Source organism: Nerophis lumbriciformis, linkage group LG18 (assembly GCF_033978685.3).
Source record: "Nerophis lumbriciformis linkage group LG18, RoL_Nlum_v2.1, whole genome shotgun sequence".
Classification (NCBI taxonomy): domain Eukaryota; kingdom Metazoa; phylum Chordata; class Actinopteri; order Syngnathiformes; family Syngnathidae; genus Nerophis; species Nerophis lumbriciformis.
This window is the reverse complement of record NC_084565.2, coordinates 18536995-18559217: the sequence shown is the minus strand read 5'-3', so window position 1 is coordinate 18559217 and position 22223 is coordinate 18536995. Positions and strand designations below refer to the sequence as shown.

Genomic DNA, 22223 nt, shown 5'->3' with positions numbered 1-22223 from the left:
TGCGCATAGCAAATATATGCCGCGCACCAAATCAAACCCATCTGAATTCTAAACTAAATAAACACATTTATTCTGTATAATTTTGCAATGCAACTCTGAGTGACAGTGACAGCAAGCGGCCCTAACGGTGTTCGTCAATACCGTTCAATTGAACACCGTTCAATTATTGTAACGTCTATCGAGATGCTTCGAGGACAGGAATTATATCGATCACTTTATTGAGCAAAACTGTTTGTATTCGGCCAGAACCACACCAAAAACATGAGTAAAAAACTTCTATCTCGAAAAACTAGTCATTTTATGCCGTACAAACCAGGCCAAAACCAACTTGTCATCTGTCACCAACACGCATACCACTAAGCCACTGGTGCGTTTATGGCCACACAAAAAGTCGGACAACTCAAACACCACTCAAAGTTACACTATGACTCCTCAGTCATATGTTTGCTTATTCTACTGTCATTTATTATTAATGTTAATTTATTTATATTAATTATGGAATGCTGTTACTAGAGAAAGTTACAGGAATGCACACTTCATCCTATGCTTACATTTCATTGTGCAACATGAGGATGTTTAAGGGGAACTAAATGTGATCTCTGAAAGGGGTACAAATGATTTCCAAAGCAGGACCCACACCTAGACATATTGTACAATACTAATCCATAGCTTATGAAAAACAAGATTTCTTTTATTTTCATTACAAGTAGGCCAAATCACTAATATTACAAAATAATCTCATGAAAATGACTCCTCTCATTTGAGTGTTACAAACGTATTATAAAAGATTGGTTTGAGACAGGTGTGCTGCTGGTTTTGCCACGTGTGATGTTGCTCACATGTGCTCCACTGAATGCTCAGGGAGTTTTTGTGTTTGCTCAGACACATAAACAATTAGAGGGAACATTGGTGGGGCCCCAATGTCCCTCGCCCGGGCGAGGTGCGGTTCCTCGATTTTCTTTTCTTCATAAGAGTCGTCTGAATTGCTCTTAGTCTGACCCATAACCTTGGACCAGTTTGCCTTGGGAAACCCTACCAGGGTGCATGTAGCCCTGACAACATAGCTCCTTGGCTCATTTGGGTACTCAAACTCCCCCACCACATTAAGGTGGCGATTCATGGAGGAGTAGTGGCCAAAAATATTAAATATAGTTGTTAAAATAAAACCTCTGCTACTATTCTAATGTCGGTCGTTATGGTGGTACTTGGAAAGCCAAGTTTTTTCTGAGGTGGTACTTGGTGAAAAAGTCTGAGAACCACTGGGTTAAAAGAGCAAGCGCTTTTGAAGCAGAAAATGTTGGTTTAATTCCTGTCGATAACAAACAAATATTAATTAGGGGATAGCACACAGAGGTTTGTTTTATTGTGAATTTTGTTGTTTTGTACTAAAATATATTTGATTAAACAATTTGTTTATCATTTATTTTTAATAAACCAAAACATGCATCTAAATAAATTCTAGTTTGAGTCAAATAGTACTAAAATTGTATCACACAAATAAAAAAAGGAAAGAAATCACCACGCTGGTAGGAGTGAAGTATAATAAAGCTGCCTCTCCCACAGGTGTGTGTACATTGGAGCCTCCGTTTTACATTGTGACCGAGTACATGCCACATGGTAACCTTCTGGACTACTTGAGAGACTGCGACAAGGAAGAAGTGAATGCTGTAGTTCTGCTCTACATGGCCACACAGATCTCCTCTGCAATGGAATACTTGGAGAAAAAGAATTTCATCCACAGGTAAGTGATTTAAAAAAAAATCCAGGTGCCATTTCTTTGTGCCTTTATTTAGTATAACACTCTTACCGTCTCATACTTTCAGCTTTTCAGGTTAGGAATATATACACCTTACTTTGCATTGGCTGAGATTAAATATACAAAGCAATAAAGTATTAAGAAAATATATACTATACCTAAAGCTTGGAAGGAAGAAAGGGAAAGTATGGCGATATAGCTCGGTTGGTAGAGCGGCAGTGCCAGCAACTTGAGGGTTGCAGGTTCGATTCCCGCTTACGCCATCCTACTCACTGCCGTTGTGTCCTTGAGCAAGACACTTTACCCACCTGCTCCCAGTGCCACGCACACTGGTTTAAATGTAACTTAGATATTGGGTTTCACTATGTAAAGCGCTTTGAGTCACTTGAGGAAAAGCGCTATATAAATGTAATTCACTTCACTTCACATTTCACAATAAGAAGGCATAATAAATATTTTTAGCTACTCTAACATCTCATTCCCTTCTCAGGGATCTAGCCGCAAGAAACTGCCTGGTTGGGGAGAATCATGTTGTTAAGGTGGCAGACTTTGGTCTGAGCAGGTTGATGACTGGCGACACCTACACTGCGCACGCTGGGGCAAAATTCCCCATCAAGTGGACCGCGCCCGAGAGCCTTGCCTACAACACCTTCTCCATCAAATCTGACGTATGGGGTGAGTAACACATCTCATGAATTCAATAACAGTATTATCACTGCACTTATGGTTGCTGAACCATATTGTGTTGTCCTATAGCTTTTGGGGTCCTGTTGTGGGAAATTGCCACCTACGGAATGTCTCCATATCCAGGCATTGATTTGTCTCAGGTCTATGACCTTCTGGAGAAGGGCTACCGCATGGAACAACCCGAGGGATGCCCACCAAAGGTCTATGAGCTTATGAGAGCATGTAAGCAGATTTCCCTTCAGAACAACAAGAGTTCTTTGGATTGTTATGTTAATGCAATCCTTACTTTATGTAGAATAAACTTGATTGTGTTCCTACCAGGCTGGCAGTGGAGTCCATTGGACAGACCATCTTTTGCAGAAATCCACCAAGCCTTTGAAACAATGTTCCATGACTCCAGCATCTCAGAAGGTAGAGCAACAGGATAAATGAGTAGGCTAGTCTAGGGCTGGGCGATATGGCCTTTTTTTAATATCTCGATATTTTTAGGCCATATCGCGATACACGATATATATCTCGATATTTTGCCTTAGCCTTGAATGAACACTTGATACATATAATCACAGCAGTATGATGATTCTATGTGTCTACATTAAAACATTCTTGTTCATACTGCATTAATATATAATAATTTTAAACTTTCATGCAGAGAGGGAAATCACAACTAAGTCAATTTAACATAACTGTATTTATTAAAGAGTTATTAAGCAGCGGCACAAACATTCATCCATCCATCCATTTTCTACCGCTTATTCCCTTTGGGATCGCGGGGGGCGCTGGAGCCTATCTCAGCTACAATCGGGCGGAAGGCGGGGTACACCCTGGACAATCATGTCATTTCCAAAACAAAGTGCAAGATCGTCAGAGACATTTTAAAACAAGCTATAAGTGCACTTTTGTGCATGATGACACACAAGATATTTCAAAAAGTGTCACATAAAAATGAGCTGCATATGAAATAGTATATGTCCTTCGATGTTGATGTGGAAATAGTTGCTTCGGCATTTAGTTGGTGTGGCACCGAACATAGATGTTGACATGATGTAAAGACATATTCCCGCTTGAAGCCAAACCACCGTCAGACGATGAACCCCGTGCTGTTTTTCTTGGGAATTAATTATTCCTCCATTTGTTACCAGATTCTCACCTTCTTTCTCTCGTATTACCATTCGCACCACACCGTTAGTATATAGTCATTTTCTATATCGCACAGAGAAAAACCCGCGATATATCGAGTATATCGATATATCGCCCAGCCCTAGGCTAGTCGATAGTTTTGAACAGTGGTACATTAGAACGTCTAAGGTTGAACATGTGAAATAATGCAAATATAAATATTTGTTGCGATGATAAAATCCCTGGTGATGTAATGATTAGGTGTGTAACGGTACACAAAAATTTCGGTCGGGTACGTACCTCGGTTTAGAGGTCACGGTTCGGTTCATTTGCGGTACAGTAAGAAAACAACAAAATATAAATTTTTTGGTTATTTATTTACCAAATTTGTAAACAATGGCATAACATACATATACACACAGCAGGGGTGGGCAATTAATTTTTACCGGGGGCCGCATGAGCAACCTGAGCACTGCTGGAGGGCCACATCGACAATATTTCAATTACATTTTGCTCAATATCAATCAATTTTGATATACCGTAAGATAAAGAATAATAGTAATTAATAATAATAATACAAACCCCGTTTCCATATGAGTTGGGAAATTGTGTTGGATGTAAATATAAACGGAATACAATGATTTGCAAATTCTTGTCAACCCATATTCAATTGAATGCACTACAAAGACAAGATATTTGATGTTCAAACTCATAAACTTTATTTATTTTTTTTGCAAATAATAATTAACTTAGCATTTCATGGCTGCAACACGTGCCAAAGTAGTTGGGAAAGGGCATGTTCACCACTGTGTTACATGGCCTTTCCTTTTAACAACACTCAGTAAACGTTTGGGAACTGAGGAGACACATTTTTTAAGCTTCTCAGGTGGAATTCTTTCCCATTCTTGCTTGATGTACAGCTTAAGTTGTTCAACAGTCCGGGGGTCTCCGTTGTGGTATTTTAGGCTTCATAATGCGCCACACATTTTCAATGGGAGACAGGTCTGGACTACAGGCAGGCCAGTCTAGTATCTGCACTCTTTTACTATGAAGCCACGTTGATGTAACACGTGGCTTGGCATTGTCTTGCTGAAATAAGCAGGGGCGTCCATGGTAACGTTGCTTGGATGGCAACATATGTTGCTCCAAAACCTGTATGTACCTTTCAGCATTAATGACGCCTTCACAGATGTGTAAGTTACCCATGCCTTGGCCACTAGTACACCCCCATACCATCACAGATGCTGGCTTTTCAACTTTGCGCCTATAACAATCCGGATGGTTCTTTTCCTCTTTGGTCCGGAGGACACGACGTCCACAGTTTCCAAAAACAATTTGAAATGTGGACTCGTCAGACCACAGAACACTTTTCTACTTTGTATCAGTCCATCTTAGATGAGCTCAGGCCCAGCGAAGCCGACGGCGTTTCTGGGTGTTGTTGATAAACGGTTTTTGCCTTGCATAGGAGAGTTTTAACTTGCACTTACAGATGTAGCGACCAACTGTAGTTACTGACAGTGGGTTTCTGAAGTGTTCCTGAGCCCATGTGGTGATATCCTTTACACACTGATGTCGCTTGTTGACGCAGTACAGCCTGAGGGATCGAAGGTCACGGGCTTAGCTGCTTACGTGCAGTGATTTCTCCAGATTCTCTGAACCAAATTGATGATATTACGGACCGTAGATGGTGAAATCCCTAAATTCTTTGCAATAGCTGGTTGAGAAAGGTTTTTCTGAAACTGTTCAACAATTTGCTCAGGCATTTGTTGACAAAGTGGTGACCCTCGCCCCATCCTTGTTTGTGAATGACTGAGCATTTCATGGAATGTACTTTTATACCCAATCATAGCACCCACCTGTTCCCAATTTGCCTGTTCACCTGTGGGATGTTCCAAATAAGTGTTTGATGAGCATTCCTCAACTTTATCAGTATTTATTGCCACCTTTCCCAACTTCTTTGTCACGTGTTGCTGGCATCAAATTCTAAAGTTAATGATTATTTGCAAAAAAAAAAAATGTTTATCAGTTTGAACGTCAAATATGTTGTCTTTGTAGCACATTCAACTGAATATGGGTTGAAAATGATTTGCAAATCATTGTATTCCATTTATATTTACATCTAACACAATTTCCCAACTCATATGGAAACGGGGTTTGTACTTTCATTTAACCTAACTTAACTTTATACAAAATCAGATTGCTTTTGATGGTTTTATTTTTAACACTGTCTTACACTACACTTCCTGATGTACAATACAATGCAAAAATGTAAATTTCTGCGCAGGGTTAATTTAAAGTTTATCCTGCATCCTCTTTAAAAGTCCAACATTTTTCCCCGTCAGATTTGGACAACCATCTGTTGTCACACCTGCCAGCTTGTCCCATTTCAGTCCTAACATGTCCAAACACGCATTCACCTGTGGTTGTCCCTTTTAATTGACTGCATGGCTGCCAGCTCCTCCGTGATTTGAAAGTCAGCAGTTATCCCACGTAAAAAGATGAGCAGCTGGGCGGTGTTACGTACATCACAGCTCTCATCCAAAGCCAGCGAAAAACAGTCAAAGTCGGCCGTTCTGTTCTTCAGCTGAAGCTCCAAGTTTCAGGTGTTGTGCAGGATAATGCACCCCCGGCGTAGAATGCACCCCCTGACGGGAGTGTTATATCAACTAAAGCCCACACTTAAAGTTTCCACGTGCAAGATTGAAACTATTTAAAAAAGGTATTTAATAAGAAGCCAAAAGTGCAAAAACAATAATGTTCGTGTTGGAGGAGTTGTGAATGAATTAAATATGAAATCCGTTCTGCAGTCTGCAGGTATACCTAATGTTGTGGCCCAGCAGCGACTGCAGCACGGATTTGATGGCGGATAATGTGGTCAACGTATATAAAATAAAAACTAAATAAGATAAGGCTCAGAATGGTTTCTTAACAAAACTTTTCTACATATAAAGTGCTTTTTTTGATTGATTGATTGAGACTTTTATTAGTAGATTGCACAGTACAGTTCATATTCCGTACAATTGACCACTAAATGGTAAGACCCCAATAGATTTTTCAACTTGTTTAAGTCGGGGTCCACGTTAATCAACATTAAACTGCTTCAAGTTGTTGCTCAGATTAAATAAAATGACAAAACTTTTCTTCTACATATAAAAAGTACAACATTAAACAGTTTCAAGTCAACTCAGCCTCAGATTAACTTTTCTTCCCCCCAGCCTGGCTAACTTGGCAGTAAGAGGTGGGAGCTGTTTGCTCGTTTTTATCTTTGTTGAAGCGATGTTCACTTGGGGGTGGTGGCGCTTCAAATGGGTTAGCATGTTTGACGTGTTGGCAGAAGCATGCTTTACCGCTGCTGAACAATCTCTGCAAAGCTCCGTCCTCCATTGTTGTATCGCACTGCGCAGCCGAAATGTTCCCAAACGGGAGATCTTAACGAGGCAGGAGGGTCTTCCAGCTCTGGCTTTTACATGTTGTCCTAGCCCGGTTGTTGCTAACATGCCGTGTGTAACTTGTGCCTCAGTGTGCATTGTTTACACAAAGAGCGCTACGCTACTTAATATGTCCATGTGGAAACTCGTTCGGTACACCTTCGAACCGAACCGAAAGGGAAACCCCGTACCGAAACGGTTCGATACAAATACACGTACTGTTACACCCCTAGTAATGATACATGCCTTTCACAGAATGCATGGGATCATGGTTCCGATTCCGTGCCAAAGTTGCGTGAGAAGGGGCATCTAATGTAAAACGAAGCCAAAACCATTTATGCAGATCACTCACTGAAAAGCCGAAAGTTAGGGGTAATGAAACAAGAAAAGATTGATGGTAGTAAAATTCATGATTTGGCATGCTAATAACTCGGGTTGTAAGGTATACCGGTACTAGTATAGCATCGCGGTACCAATGAATCAAAAACGGTACTATACTCTGTAAGGTACCGGTTCGTCAAATTTTTTTAGACGTACATGATAGCGCGTCGTCGTCACGTTAAGTTAAATTACCAATGATTGTCACACACACACTAGGTGTGGTGAAATGTGTCTGCATTTGACCCATCCCCTTGTTCACCCCCTGCGAGGTGAGGGGAGCAGTGGGCAGCAACGGTGGCCGCGCCGGGAAATAATTTTTGTTGATTTAACCCCCAATTCCAACCATTGCTGCTGAGTGCCAAGCAGGGAGGTAATGGGTCCCATTTTTATAGTCTTTGGTATGACTCGGCCGGGGTTTGAACTCACAACCTACCGATCTCAGGGCCACTGAGTAGGTCATGTCACGTCATGACATTGCTGGTTTTACGAGCAGAGGAGCATGTTCGGCAGCGCACAATCACGGAGTGCTTACAAGTAGACACAGTGTGTAGACAGAAAAGAGAGAACGGATGCATTTTGGCTTAAAAACTAACAATAAAGTTGAAGTTATAACACTGAAACGCCCACAGGAAGATGTACTTTAAAACATGGCTAGCTAGTTAGCGGCTAACGTCCATCCGCAGTCGGCAGTGTTTTAGCTACTTCCAAATCACTAATCTTTGCCTCCATGGCGACAAATAAAGTGAGGTTTCTTACAAGTATCATCCCTGCAGGACGAGGAATAGCTAAACATGCTTCACTACACACCGTAGGATACAATCGCTCACCGGCGTCACAATGTAAACAAATGCCATGAGTGGATCTACACCTGACATCCACTGTAATGATACCAAGTACAAGAGCGTATCTAGTCGATACTACTATAATTACATCGATATTTTTTATCGTCAGAAAATCTTTTTTCTTTTTATTCATATTATATTCATAAAGTCAGGAAATATGTCCCTGAACACATGAGGATGTTAAATATGACCAATGTATGATGCTGTAACTACTTGGTATCGAATCAATACCTAAATTTCTGGTATCATCCAAAACTAATTCTACAACAGAAGAATAAGTGATTATTACATTTTAACAGAAGTGTAGATAGAACACGTTGAAACGGAAAATAAGCAGATATTAACAGTAAATGAACAAGTAGATGAATAATCAATTTTTACAGCTTGTAATTTATAATTTTGACAAAATAATAGAATGGGGAATGACACAATATATTACTGCATATGTCTGCAGTCAATTTGTTTGTTTGCTTACTACTAAAAGACAAGTTGTCTAGTATGTTCACTATTTTATTTAAGGAATAAATTGTTCTTCGATTGCAATAAGAAACATGTTTAATGCACCCTAAGATTTTTTGTTAATATAAAGCCAATAATGCCATTTTTTGTGGTGCCTTTTATTTAAAAAAAAGTATCGAAATACATTTTGGTACCGGTACCAAAATATTGGTATCGAGACAACCCTACTAGTAACAGATCAAAAAGACGAGCATTTGGTCATACCTGTCAGCCTTTTTGGTTTTTTTGTCTTTTTTTTACCAGCATTTTGAAATTTTTCCAGTTTTTCTGCCTTTCGTTTAAAAAAAGAAAAAAAAGAATTTTGCCGCTACTACAACAATAGGGTCCGCTCGACTCAGCCTCGGCAACATTCAAAGGTGGGCTCATGTCAGACAGCCAGAGAATTCGCATGTTACGTGAGTCGATCAAATTAACAGCATAAAGAGAGATGGATGCACATGCAGATGACAGAGAAGATATCTCTTCCAAAAATCCAAACCTTATGTACAAACCCCGTTTCCATATGAGTTGGGAAATTGTGTTAAATGTAAATATAAACGGAATACAGTGATTTGCAAATAATTTTCAACCCATATTCAGTTGAATATGCTACAAAGACAACATATTTGATGTTCAAACTGATAAACTTTTTTTTTTTATGCAAATAATCATTAACTTTAGAATTTGATGCCAGCAACACGTGCCAAAGTAGTTGGGAAAGGTGGCAATAAATACTGATAAAGTTGAGGAATGCTCATCAAACATTTATTTGGATCATCCCACAGCTGAACAGGCAAATTGGGAACAGGTGGGTGCCATGATTGGGTATAAAAGTAGATTCAATGAAATGCTCAGTCATTCACAAACAAGGATGGGGCGAGAGTCACCACTTTGTCAACAAATGCGTGAGCAAATTGTTGAACAGTTTAATAAAAACCTTTCTCAACCAGCTATTGCAAGGAATTCAGGGATTTCACCATCTATGATCCGTAATATCATCAAAGGGTTCAGAGAATCTGGAGAAATCACTGCACGTAAGCAGCTAAGCCCGTGACCTTCGATCCCTCAGGCTGTACTGCATCAACAAGCGACATCAGTGTGTAAAGGATATCACCACATGGGCTCAGGAACACTTCAGAAACCCACTGTCAGTAACTACAGTTGGTCGCTACATCTGTAAGTGCAAGTTAAAACTCTCCTATGCAAGGCGAAAACCGTTTATCAACAACACCCAGAAACGCCGTCGGCTTCGCTGGGCCTGAGCTCATCTAAGATGGACTGATACAAAGTGGAAAAGTGTTCTGTGGTCTGACAAGTCCACATTTCAAATTGTTTTTGGAAACTGTGGACGTCGTGTCCTCCGGACCAAAGAGGAAAAGAACCATCCGGATTGTTATAGGCGCAAAGTTGAAAAGCCAGCATCTGTGATGGTATGGGGGTGCATTTGTGCCCAAGACATGGGTAACTTACACATCTGTGAAGGCGCCATTAATGCTGAAAGGTACATACAGGTTTTGGAGCAACATATGGGCATCACAAAATGTGACCGACTCTTCACGTTAACTTATTTAATAGTTAGTCATGTGGAATATAATTATCTAACTTAGCTAAACCTCAAACACTGGAGTCTTGTTGAAATTGTTCAATGCCACACATCTCAATGGATTTTTCATTGAAACTTCTAATGGTTGATTAATTTGACAAACGGTAGATTATTACAGCTAATGTTTTGCAACCCAAGGTGGCATCTGACAACATCAGCAACAACACTAATGATCTTTGATGCACAATATTTTGTGCATTTCAAAAAGTAAATAAAACATGTATGTTAACTTGTGTGACTGTTTGATATCCTCTGTGAGCTGGAGTTGGCCACCCTTTGAATCTGAACATAAAGTTTTACAGGATTTGTGGAGGTCTTGTGTGATAGCATTAATGGCAACAGCAGAAACCGATTGTGTATGACTTTAGAGGTATATTTTCCGCCAATGTTGTTAAGCTTCACGGTTGTTTGACTTCAAAAGTTCCGTTTTCCTTTTGGCTACTACCTTTTAATTTGATTTATTTTTCTTTTTCTTTGCAGAGGTTGCAGAGGAGCTCTGCAAGATGGCCTCCTCTGGTCAAAGCGGTGCCCTTCACGCGTTCAGCCATGACACGCCCCTGTTGCCTTCCAAATCTCGCACACACCTAAAGCACACGGAAAACAAGGAGAACATCGAGAGTGGGCTAGACGGGCGGCCAGACCACGGCACTCATGGCCCCTCAGGTACAGCTAGACATGCCTTCCTCGCCGCCAAGCCATCACGTGTACCGCATTACAACCTCACAAGTGTCCAAGGCGGCCTTGATTCGAAGAGCCAACTGCAGCGTCGTCAAGCCCGTCGTCTGAGGAGAAGGGCTGTCATTTTTCTCCACGAATGACCACCTTATATAGTCGTCTGTCCTTTTCCAGTCAACCAGTCTGTTCTTGGCAGTTCAGTAAAATCATTAAAATCATCCATCCTTTATATTTCTTCCATGAGAAAAGAATAAATGGCTCTGCTAACTCTTTCTAACAAACAAAACAACCCAACACTGACAAAATAGAAACACATGCAATGTTATAAGTGCTAATATAGTCTAATGAACGTACAGAAATGTAAGGAAGTGCATCTGCCTGACATGAAAGTTAATTACCGTATTTTCTGGACCATCGGGCGCACCGGATTATAAGGCGCACTGCCGATGAGCGGGTCTATTCAGGTCTTTTTTCATACAAAAGGCGCATTAATGGGGTCATATTATGATTTCTTTCTAAATGTAAAACACTTCCTTGTGGTCTCCATAACATGTGATGGTGGTTCTTTGGTCAAAATGTCACATAGATTATGTTTTACAGACCATCTTCAAGTCGCTTTCCAACAGTCGCTTCAGGATGCGTCTTATTTACGTGGCTCACCTTCAACAGTGTCTTCTCCCCGTCATCTTTGTTGTAGCGGTGTAGTGGAAGAAGTGTCAAAAGAAGGAGCTAACTGTTTTAATGACATTCAGACTTTACTTAAATCAACAACGGAGCAGCATCTCCTCATCCGTGGCTCACTTGTGCAACAACAACGCCGAAAAATTTGTGTTGTGAAAAACCGTCCGACCGGAACTCTAATAACTAAAGTTCCGTTGGTGAATTACCGGTATGTAAACTCACTACACTGGAAGTTTTAGCGCTTCCATAGCGAGATATAAGTTAGAACTTAAGACTACTTTATATTACAAATGGCAACAGCAGAGGGTGAATGCCCCGTTACAAGAAGATAGTGAAAAAGAAGAATCTTATCGACTACAGCCTCGTCACGGACTACAGTGGCGGACTTGCGCAAATTTTCAGGACTTATGCAGATCTCAAATACACATCAGCAGGTACCAGAAGGTAAGAAAAATTGGTTTTGCATAATATTGTGAAACAAAACGCCAGATAATATGTCTGCTAATGGGTTCCATTTTAAACACCATAGTAATACTTGCATCTCTGACCACGGTAGCCGTAATGGGCCGACAATCCATCAAGCGGTGCGGCTTCAAAGTCATACTAAAACAGTTTGACAGATTTTTGAGTGCCGTGTGAAATGTTCTTTATTTTCAATGGAACATTTAAAGTTTTGGTGTTGTTTACTGCCATCATATTGCAGTGTACACGTATCTCTTATGTGTGACTATCATCTACTGGTCACACTTATCATTACACAATGTAGCAAATAAAATTGCTTCGAGGTCGGTAAGCACAACCAGAATTATTCCGTACATTAGGCGCATCGGGTAATAAGGCGCACTGTCGATTTTTGAGAAAATGAAAGGATTTTAAGTGCGCCTTGATGTCCGAAAAATGCGATATATTCTAAATTCAGAGAATGCTGCGTGCCTTAAAATCCTAGGGCCTGATCTACTAAGATCCCAAATAACAAGCTCTTAATAAATAAATAAATGATAAATGGGTTATACTTGTATAGCGCTTTTCTACCTTCAAATGTGGTGGGTGAAAACTAAAAAGGTGCACTTACTATTAGTGGGCATGTTGCAGGTGATCTATTATGAATGTGTACACAATAACAAACACATTTAGCTTTGATAAAGCACATTGCGGGCACTAAAGGGAAACATTTCCATATCCTCTAGTATTTTGCACATTCTGATATTCTCCATATGTTGTGCATATGCATGAATTCAAAAGGGCTGAATATATGGCACAATTTGAGGTGCACAAGCCTAGTAAATCAGCTTTGCACAGGCCAGGTCTGCGCGTGTTTAATTACACACAAACCTTTTGTAGATCAGAAAGTAAGACTTGGACTTAGACTTCCTTTATTGTCATTCAAATTTGAACTTTACAGTACAGATAAGAACGAAATTTCGTTGCATTAGCTCGTTATAGTGCAGGATAAAAGAGCAATATTTTGCTGTGTTTGCATTTACAAAAGAAGTTGCAGATATAAATAAATTACTATACAGATAAATATATTGCACTTTTGCATATGCATCCATGTTTATGGACGTATGTTATACTGTCTTTATAGTCCAGCGAGTTAATTCCTTTTGGGGTGAATTGAGGGGATTATTATGATGCGTTCAAGAGTCTTATGGCCTGAGGGAAGAAGCTGTTACAGAACTACGGAGATTCTCCAGTTTAGTTTTTCCAGAATACAACAATACAATACAAGAATAATATCCCTTTGTCTTAATATTTAGATAGCTAGCTACTGTAAATAGATAGATAGATAAATGTAACTACTAACTATAACCTCAATGCTGAAAATAAGAAATACATTTCTGGTATAATGGCAAACTAAAAAGACCAATGTGATGTAAAGTAAAATAAAGATCGTATTTTGTTGCATTTTACTAAAATATTCCAAAGTCAGAACAGGTCATATTTGTGATTTCAGTTGAGCCCTTTATTTCTTTCTTTGGTAATAAAGTGTTAATCTTGTGTCTTTGTGATGTCAACAAGTCTGCCTGTATGCCTGTCTTTGTCCTCACTCTGTGCTGTCAGTCCCCAACCACTTTGTTGACTCTCCCTCCCTTGTCTATTAACACATAGAGCATTCATTGTACTATTACAATACACGTGAACAACCTCTTGATTCTAATAAAACTGTTTCTGTGATAAAAAAAGAAGAAGATGCTGGTTAAAAATGAATGCATTTGATCAGAGCAGCCACAAAATGCATCATACATAATTGTATGCGTGGCAATTTTGCATGTGTTCACTGAATGTTTAAATTCACAAATTGTTGCAAAAGTGCAACTGAAGTCCAAATTAAGTGTGCATGACTCGCATGGTTGTATCTTTTCATCCTGTACTGTCACCCTGTCAGGCTCATGATGGAAAAACAGCTTTTTAAGATGCTGCAAGTGTCCGTATTAATGTTCATTGTTAACAATGTGTTATTAGTTTCTACTTATCCCATCTTTTTTTTTTTTTTATTAATACTGGTATCATGTTTGTATATACAGTATATTGTGTCTGTGGATGCAGTTTTTTGTTGTTGTTATTGTCCCTCTCTGTTTTGTCCCCACAATTCCCACATTTTTTCTTTTTCTTTCTATCCCCTCTTACTCAGGTCAGATTGCGCCAAACAGTAAATATAGCCAAACATTCAATAAAGTTAAATACAAATAATGCAACAAGAAGTATTCTGCACTTCTCATTTGTCAGGTAAATCTGTACAGCAATTACAGACATCTAAATCAACAATATTATTTGCCCATGCGGCTACTAGGCACAACCGGTATTAAAAAAAAAGAGAGTGTATAGCAGGGGTTTTCAAAATGTGAGACAGGCAGAAGATTTCAAGGGAGCTGCAGAAGCTTTGGGGTCGGGGTGAGAATCAAACACACTTAGCCAACTTCAGCTATGACTATTATGCATTATTCATTTCAGTTTGACTTTATATGGTGAGAGAGTAAACTGTCTGAGGTGAGAACGCCACAAGATATGCTCCATAATAGTCCTCGAAAAGAAGGGGACAGTATTATACAGTCACATCTCAATAAATTAGAAAATTGTGCAGAATTGAATTCCGGAGTTCAGTTAATACAAAGATACTAAATGGAGGATGTGGATGTTTTTTGGCAGTTCATTATTTGATTAAAGCGTCAACCAGTAGTTTACAATACTTACCTTTTTGACAATTTTTCTAATTTTATACAGAATTTAAAAAAAATTATAAATATGTTTTTTATTCCCGAACAGGACAAGCGGTAGAAAATGGATGGATGGATTATTTAAAAAATAGGGATGTCCGATAATGGCTTTTTGCCCATATCCAATATTCCGATATTGTCCAACTCTTTAATTACCAATACCGATATCAACTGATATATACAGTTTGCCTAATTTGGACAACCAGGTATGATATAAAATAAAAATTTATATAAAAACATTTTCTTGAATAAAAAAGAAAGTAAAACAATATAAAAACAGTTACATAGAAACTAGTAATTAATGAAAATGAGTAAAATTAACTGTTGAAGGTTAGTACTATTAGTGGACCAGCAGCACGCACAATCATGTGTGCTTACGGACTGTATCCCTTGCAGACTGTATTGATCTATATTGATATATAATGTAGGAACCAGAATATTAATAACCGAAAGAAACAACCCTTTTGTGTGAATGAGTGTAAATGGGGGAAGGAGGTTTTTTGGGTTGGTGCACTAATTGTAAGTGTACCTTGTGTTTTTTATGTTGATTTAATAAAAAAAACACACAAAAAAACGATACCGATAATAAAAAATACTGATACCGATAAATTCCGATATTATATTTTAACGCATTTAAACATCTCTATTTAAAAGTCCAACAAAATAATACCCAATAATACAATCCTAATTCCAAAACCAAACCCGGCCTAGCAACATTCAGAATAGCAATCAACAGAGCAATTGAGGACAAACAAAACAATCCAAAAGTAGTCAAACAAAAATGAATGTTATACTGAATTTGAATAAAAAATGTTTTTGGTTTTTTTATTAGCTGTAAATTAAAATCATCAAAACGGTTTAGAAATACAATATTGTTTGGATCTTCTTTTTAAAGGGCAAACTCCCCCCAGGTTATTTTGTTCTAATCGCTTGTGTGAGGAGACTCCAAATGAAGATTAATAAATTATTCCACAAATGGACAAACGGTAGCAATACCACCGCCGGAGAGAAGACCATGCCCTACAAAGTCTGGTGCTCTTTCTCGATGGTCCCTTTACACACACGCGTTTGTCCACCTTGCTGCCACCGCTTAATGAAACGTGTTTCATTCGTCCGTTCTCGTTTTGTCTCGTTTCTGGCACCTCTTCTCAACATCCAAACCCAAGAAGATACTATGTGTGTGTATTCATTGTGTTATGTCCTTGAACAGAACAAAGTGAACAGGCAGTGAGACTTCCTGTGCATTCCACTCTGGCTCTTTGTGCTACACTTTCGAACCCCTGGTCTACAATGAAAAAATCAACTTTTTTTTTTTTGCAAGAGAATGTGATCAACACTGCTACTTTCCTGGTGAGCTCACCAAGGCACAATTAATTAATCCCTCTCTCTTCCTTTCAGGCTGGCCTCTGTTAGGAGGCAATGGACGCTCGGGCAGCTCCCCAGCACTGCCCAGAAAACAGCAGCCACGTGATAAATCTCCGAGCAGCTTTTTAGAGGACACACTGGATACGGGGACTTTCACACGAGACCGCAAGACTAGCTTCTTCAGCTCCTTCATTAAGAAGAAGTCGTCATCCTCGTCCTCCTCGCCGTCCTCCCAGCACCAACAGAACCTTCCGACGCCTCCCAAAAGGAGCAGTTCCTTTCGAGAGATGGAGACGCAACCCCACAAGAAATATGAGCCTACTGCTGATTTTAGCGCCCCGCCTCCCTCTGACAGTTTAGGGGGCTTCTCCGCCTCTCCCTCTCATTCCCAAGGTGAGCCTGCCCAGGCTCAGTCACGCTGCTGTGGAGCCGCATTTGGACAGAAGCCTTCTGGCGGAGGGTTTGTTTCACAGGTAACAAGTGGTAGCAGCTGGGGGGGACTTGCCGGCTTTTTTACCCCCAGGCTTATCAAAAAGACCCTCGGGCTACGGACAGGAAAGGCGGTCTGCTCAGGGGATGGTGGAACCATAGTGGGGGGGCCGAAACCGTTACCGAGGTCCAATTCTACCTCCTCTATGTCCTCCGGGTTGCCAGACCTGGAGCGTATTGCTCTGACTTTGCCCAGGAACCGCAGTGCTAAAGCTCCTCTGGAGAGGACTGCCTCCACAACCTCCCAGCCAGAGAACGGGACCGCACGGCCCACAGACACTCCGCTCAGGAGGATGGATGAGGGGACCGCACAGATCAGGGAAAGGCCCAAAGCCAAGCTGCTACCCCGGACAACCGCTGCAGGGGGTAGGGCCCCAGGGGTTGGAGGGGAAGTGGGGGAATCCGACGGGGGCGGGCAGCAAAGCTGGGCGTCCCCCTCTAAGACTTCTAGTTCAGTTGCTGCAGGTGCACAAACTCACAACCACAAAGTTCCGGTTCTTATATCCCCCACGTTAAAGAACAGCCTAGGAGACGTGCACCTCGTCGGATTGGACTCTCAGGGGAACCGTTTCAAGCTTCTGTCCGAGCACCAGGCGGACCGGGACAGGCCGCGGCTTGTCAAGCCCAAATGCGCCCCGCCACCTCCGCCGACCCTCCGCGGCATGCATCCCTCTTACAGCAGCGAGGGGGATGAGCAGGTCGGAGCCACACCAGTCCAAGTCAACGGGGACTCGTTAAAAGGTCATAAGTCAGGGCGACTGCCAGGAGGAGTGACCACGTGTAGACCGACAGTGCCTCCTCCGCAGGTGCCTCCTACTTCCTTCCCTGCCAACACAACTCCCACCAAAATGTCCAACGGAGCACCCAGTGCCACATCCTCCACGCACTCCAAAGCGGGGCTGAGGCGAACCAGGCAGCAGTCGGAAAAATCGCAGCCGGAGCGCGTGAGCCGCGAGGCCCTGCTGGAGTGTGCTGAGTGCCTGAGCAACATCCTCCACAGCAGCCCCGAAAGCCCCTCCAGCAGCCAAGTACTGGACGCCGGCCACCAGCTGCTGGACTACTGCTCCGGTTACGTGGACTGCATTCCCCAGATGAGGAACAAGTTTGCCTTCCGGGAGGTGGTGGGGAAGCTGGAGCTCAGCCTGCAGGAGCTGAGGGCCTCGTCCTCGGGAGGTGGTGGGGGGCCGAGCTGCGTGGGGCCCAACGTCCAACTAGATAACCTGCACAGCTGTATTAAAGAGATTAGTGATGTAGTCCAGAGGTAGCTGACACTAACGCCGCAAGATTATTTTATTCCTTTAATATCGTATTGACCAGAATATAAGATGACCCTGAATATCACACATCCTCTTTTACAAGTTTGTGGAAGAAGAGGGTGTTGTGACAAATTGATTTTTTATTCATTTCATCCATCCGTTGGTCTAAGAATGATTGATCAAATTCATATGACAGTTGTTGTAATCTTCCAATCAGCATCTTTTTCTGTTGTTTGCTACAGGTGCGTTCGCTAAAATAAACTCTGGCGTGTTTGCTCCACTAAGGCGGTTTATTTTGGTCGAGTGTGAATGCAACAAGCAAGCTGCCAGATACTTTCTTTTGAGAGAGGTTTCTGTCTGCTTGTAAGGGGACTTTTCAAAAACACAAAACCAGTGAAGTTGGCACGTTGTGTAATTCGTAAATAAAAACAGAATATAATGATTTGCAAATCTTTTTCAACTTATATTCAATTGAATAGACTGCAAAGACAAGATATTTAATGTTCGAACTTAATTTTTTTGTTGCAAATAATCATTAACTTAGAATTTAATGGCAGCAACACATTGCAAAAAAGTTGGCACAGGGGCATTTTTACCACTATGTTACATGGCCTTTCCTTTTAACAACACTCAGTAAACGTTTAAGAACTGAGATCAATTTTTGAAGCTTTTCAGGTGGAATTCTTTCCCATTCTTGCTTGATGTTGTTCAGCAGTCCGGACTCTCCGTTGTGGTATTTTAGGCTTCATAATGCGCTACACATTTTCAATGGGAGACAGGTCTGGACTACAGTCAGGCCAGTCTAGTACCCGCACTCTTTTACTATGAAGCGACGCTGTTGTAACACATGCAGAATGTGGCTTGCCATTGTCTTGCTGAAATAAGCAGGGGTGTCCATGATAACGTTGTTTGGATGGCAACATATGTTGCTCCAAAACCTGTATGTACCTTTCAGCATTAATGGCGCCTTCACAGATGTGTAAGTTGCCCATGCCTTGGGCACTAATACACCCCCATACCATCACAGATGCTGGCTTTTCAACTTTGCCTCTATAACAATCCGGATGGTTCTTTTCCTCTATGGTCCGGAGGACACGACGTCCACAGTTTCCAAAAACAATTTGAAATGTGGACTCGTCAGACTACAGAACACTTTTCCACTTTGCATCAGTCCATCTTAGATCAGCTCGGGCCCAGCATAGCCGGTGGCGTTTCTGGGTGTTGTTGATAAATGGCTTTCGCTTTGCATAGTCGAGTTTTAACTTGCACTTACAGATGTAGCGACAAACTGTAGTTACTGACAGTGGTTTTCTCAAGTGTTCCTGAGCCTGTGTGGTGATATCCTTTACACACTGATGTCACTTTTTGATGCAGTACAGCCTCAGGGATCCAAGGTCACAGGCATTGCCGCTTACGTGCAGTGATTTCTCCAGATTCTCTGAACCTTGTGATGATATTACGGACCGTAGATAGTGAAATCCCTAAATTCCTTGCAATAGCTGGTTGAGAAATGTTGTTCTTAAACTGTTGGACAATTTGCTCACGCATTTGTTCACAGAGTGGTGATCCTCGCCCCATCCTTGTTTGTGAATGACTGAGCATTTCATGGAAGCTGCTTTTATACCCAATCATGGCACCCACCTGTTCCCAATTAGCCTGTTCACCTGTGGGATGTTCCAAATAAGTGTTTGATGAGCATTCCTCAACTTTCTCAGTCTTTTTTGCCACTTGTGCCAGCTTTTTTGAAACATGTTGCAGGCATCAAATTCCAAAAGAGCTAATATTTGCAAACAATAAAGTTTACCAGTTCGAACGTTAAATATATTGTCTTTGCAGTCTGTTCAATTGAATATAGGTTAAAATGTATTTGCAAATCATTGTATTCTGTTTTTATTTACTATTTACACAACATGCCAACTTCACTGGTTTTGGGTTTTGCATTTCTTAGAAGCTTTGTGAAATTTAACCCAATATAGAAATATCCTATGTTCTCAACACAATAGAGAGCACTCTGCTTTGGAAATGTTGAGGTTTGTCGCATAATATGCATACAATCTTTACTGTGCGGACTTTGGTCCCATGAAGCCACGCAAACTGCACCAACTATCCCTTTTTTTAAATTTTTTATCAGGACCTGCGTACCGAACCACAAGTGTCAACACAACCAATATTAAAGGGTGACAAAGATTTCAGAGAAACCAAGTTGTCCTGCAGTATTCTATTGGTTTGCATTTATAAATCCCAAGATTGTTGTTTTTTTATGGTGAAAATACTCATATTCGGGTCAATGCGGTACCTTTGGGAGGATGCGGTGATGAAATTAGAACAATGTGTTAAGTACCTCAGAGAAATTTGTGTTGTTTACAAACATAATTACAAACTTAATGTGGTGAAATGAATGTCAAGTGTGGGTCACCAGCACAGATTGTTACGAAAGTGAACGCTCACTCTGCTTGTGTATGTGTGTCTGTTAGTTGTGAGCAGCCCTACTGACTACACCAGACCCACTCTTATTCAAGTTAAAGTACCAATGATAGTCACACACACACTAGGTGTGATGAAATTTGTCCTCTGCATTTGACCCATCCCCTTGTTCCACCCCCCTGGGAGGTGAGGGGAGCAGTGGGCAGCAGCGGTGGCCGCGCCCGGGAGTCATTTTGGTGATTTAACCCCCAATTCCAACCCTTGATGCTGAGTGCCAAGCAGGGAGGTAATGGGTCCCATTTTTATAGTCTTTGGTATGACTCGGCCGGGGTTTGAACTCACGACCTACCGATCTCAGGGCAGACACCCTAACCACTAGGCCACTGAGTAGGTATAATCTGACTATAATCTAATCATTAATCGACAATGAAGCCCACCAACATATGAATCGATTATTATGCCCATCATTAGCTTAAAATAAATGTGCAATGGGCAATATTGCATAATTTTTGGGGTTTTTTGTATCGTAGGAAAATCCAAATGAAGCATGACACACAACACAGGTCACTTAATCATAAACAGAAGAACAGAAACCTATTTTACAAAACCCAAAACCAGTGAAGTTGGCACGTTGTCTAATTCGTAAATAAAAACTGAATACAATGATTTGCAAATCCTTTTCAACTTATATTCAATTAAATAGACTGCAAAGACAAGACATTTAATGTTTGAATTGAGAAACTTATTTTTTTTGCAAATAATCCAATCCAATCCAATCCATTCTCCCACGGCGTGGCGCAGTGGGAGAATGGCCGTGCGCGACCCGAGGGTCTCTGGTTCAATCCCCACCTAGTACCAACCTCGTCATGTCCGTTGTGTCCTGAGCAAGACACTTCACCCTTGCTCCTGATGGGTGCTGGTTAGCGCCTTGCATGGCAGCTCCCTCCATCAGTGTGTGAATGTGTGTGTGAATGGGTAAATGTGGAAGTAGTGTCAAAGCGCTTTGAGTACCTTGAAGGTAGAAAAGCGCTATACAAGTACAACCCATTTTTTTTTTTATTTATATAGCACATTTAAACAACAAGAATGTTTCCAAAGTGCTACACAGCCATGTTAAAAACAATATTAAAAACAATATTATGCTCCACCAATGACTGAATAAAAACAAAAAATAAATATAAAAATAAATATGATTAAAAACGATTTTAAAGGGTAAAACCAATTAAAACAGTAAATAGAAATCACAATTTATAAAAATAAAAAAAAAAACAGGACAGAAGACCACACAACTCACGTGTTGTTAAAAGCCAAAGAATAAAAGTCATCATTAACTTAGAATTTAATGGCAGCAATACACTGCAAAAAAAGTTGGCACAGGGTCATTTTTACCACTGTGTTACATGGCCTTTCCTTTTAACAACACTCAGTAAACGTTTGGGAACTGAGGAGAACAATCTTTGAAGCTTTTCAGGTGGAATTCTTTCCCATTCTTGCTTGATGTACAGCTTAACTTGTTCAACAGTCCGGGGTCTCCTTTGTGGTATTTTAGGCTTCATAATGCACCACACATTTTCAATGGGAGACAGGTCTGGACTACAGGCAGGCCAGTTTAGTACCCGCACTCTTTTACTATGAAGCCACGCTGTTGTAACACGTGCAGAATGTGGCTTGGCTTTGTCTTGCTGAAATAAGCATGGGCGTCCATGATAACGTTGCGTGGATGGCAGCATATGTTGTACCTTTCAGCATTAATGGTGCCTTCACAGATGTGTAAGTTAGCCATGCCTTGGGCACTAATACACCCCCA

At 40.9% G+C, this 22223-nt stretch overlaps 1 protein-coding gene across 3 annotated transcripts in view; it reads left to right on the top strand.

Moving 5' to 3' along the window:
• Positions 1 to 21266, top strand: part of abl2 (c-abl oncogene 2, non-receptor tyrosine kinase) — a 95617-nt gene extending 74351 nt beyond the window's left edge. For all 3 annotated transcript variants that reach the window (XM_061977783.2, XM_061977784.2, XM_061977785.2), the window contains exons 6-11: positions 1564 to 1741; positions 2247 to 2431; positions 2513 to 2665; positions 2765 to 2854; positions 10792 to 10974; positions 16281 to 21266. In XM_061977783.2, the coding sequence (XP_061833767.1) occupies positions 1564 to 1741; positions 2247 to 2431; positions 2513 to 2665; positions 2765 to 2854; positions 10792 to 10974; positions 16281 to 18001 (2510 nt within the window). In that variant the 3' untranslated portion in view covers positions 18002 to 21266. The remainder of the gene's footprint in view (positions 1 to 1563; positions 1742 to 2246; positions 2432 to 2512; positions 2666 to 2764; positions 2855 to 10791; positions 10975 to 16280) is intronic.
• Positions 21267 to 22223: the final 957 nt, after the last annotated feature.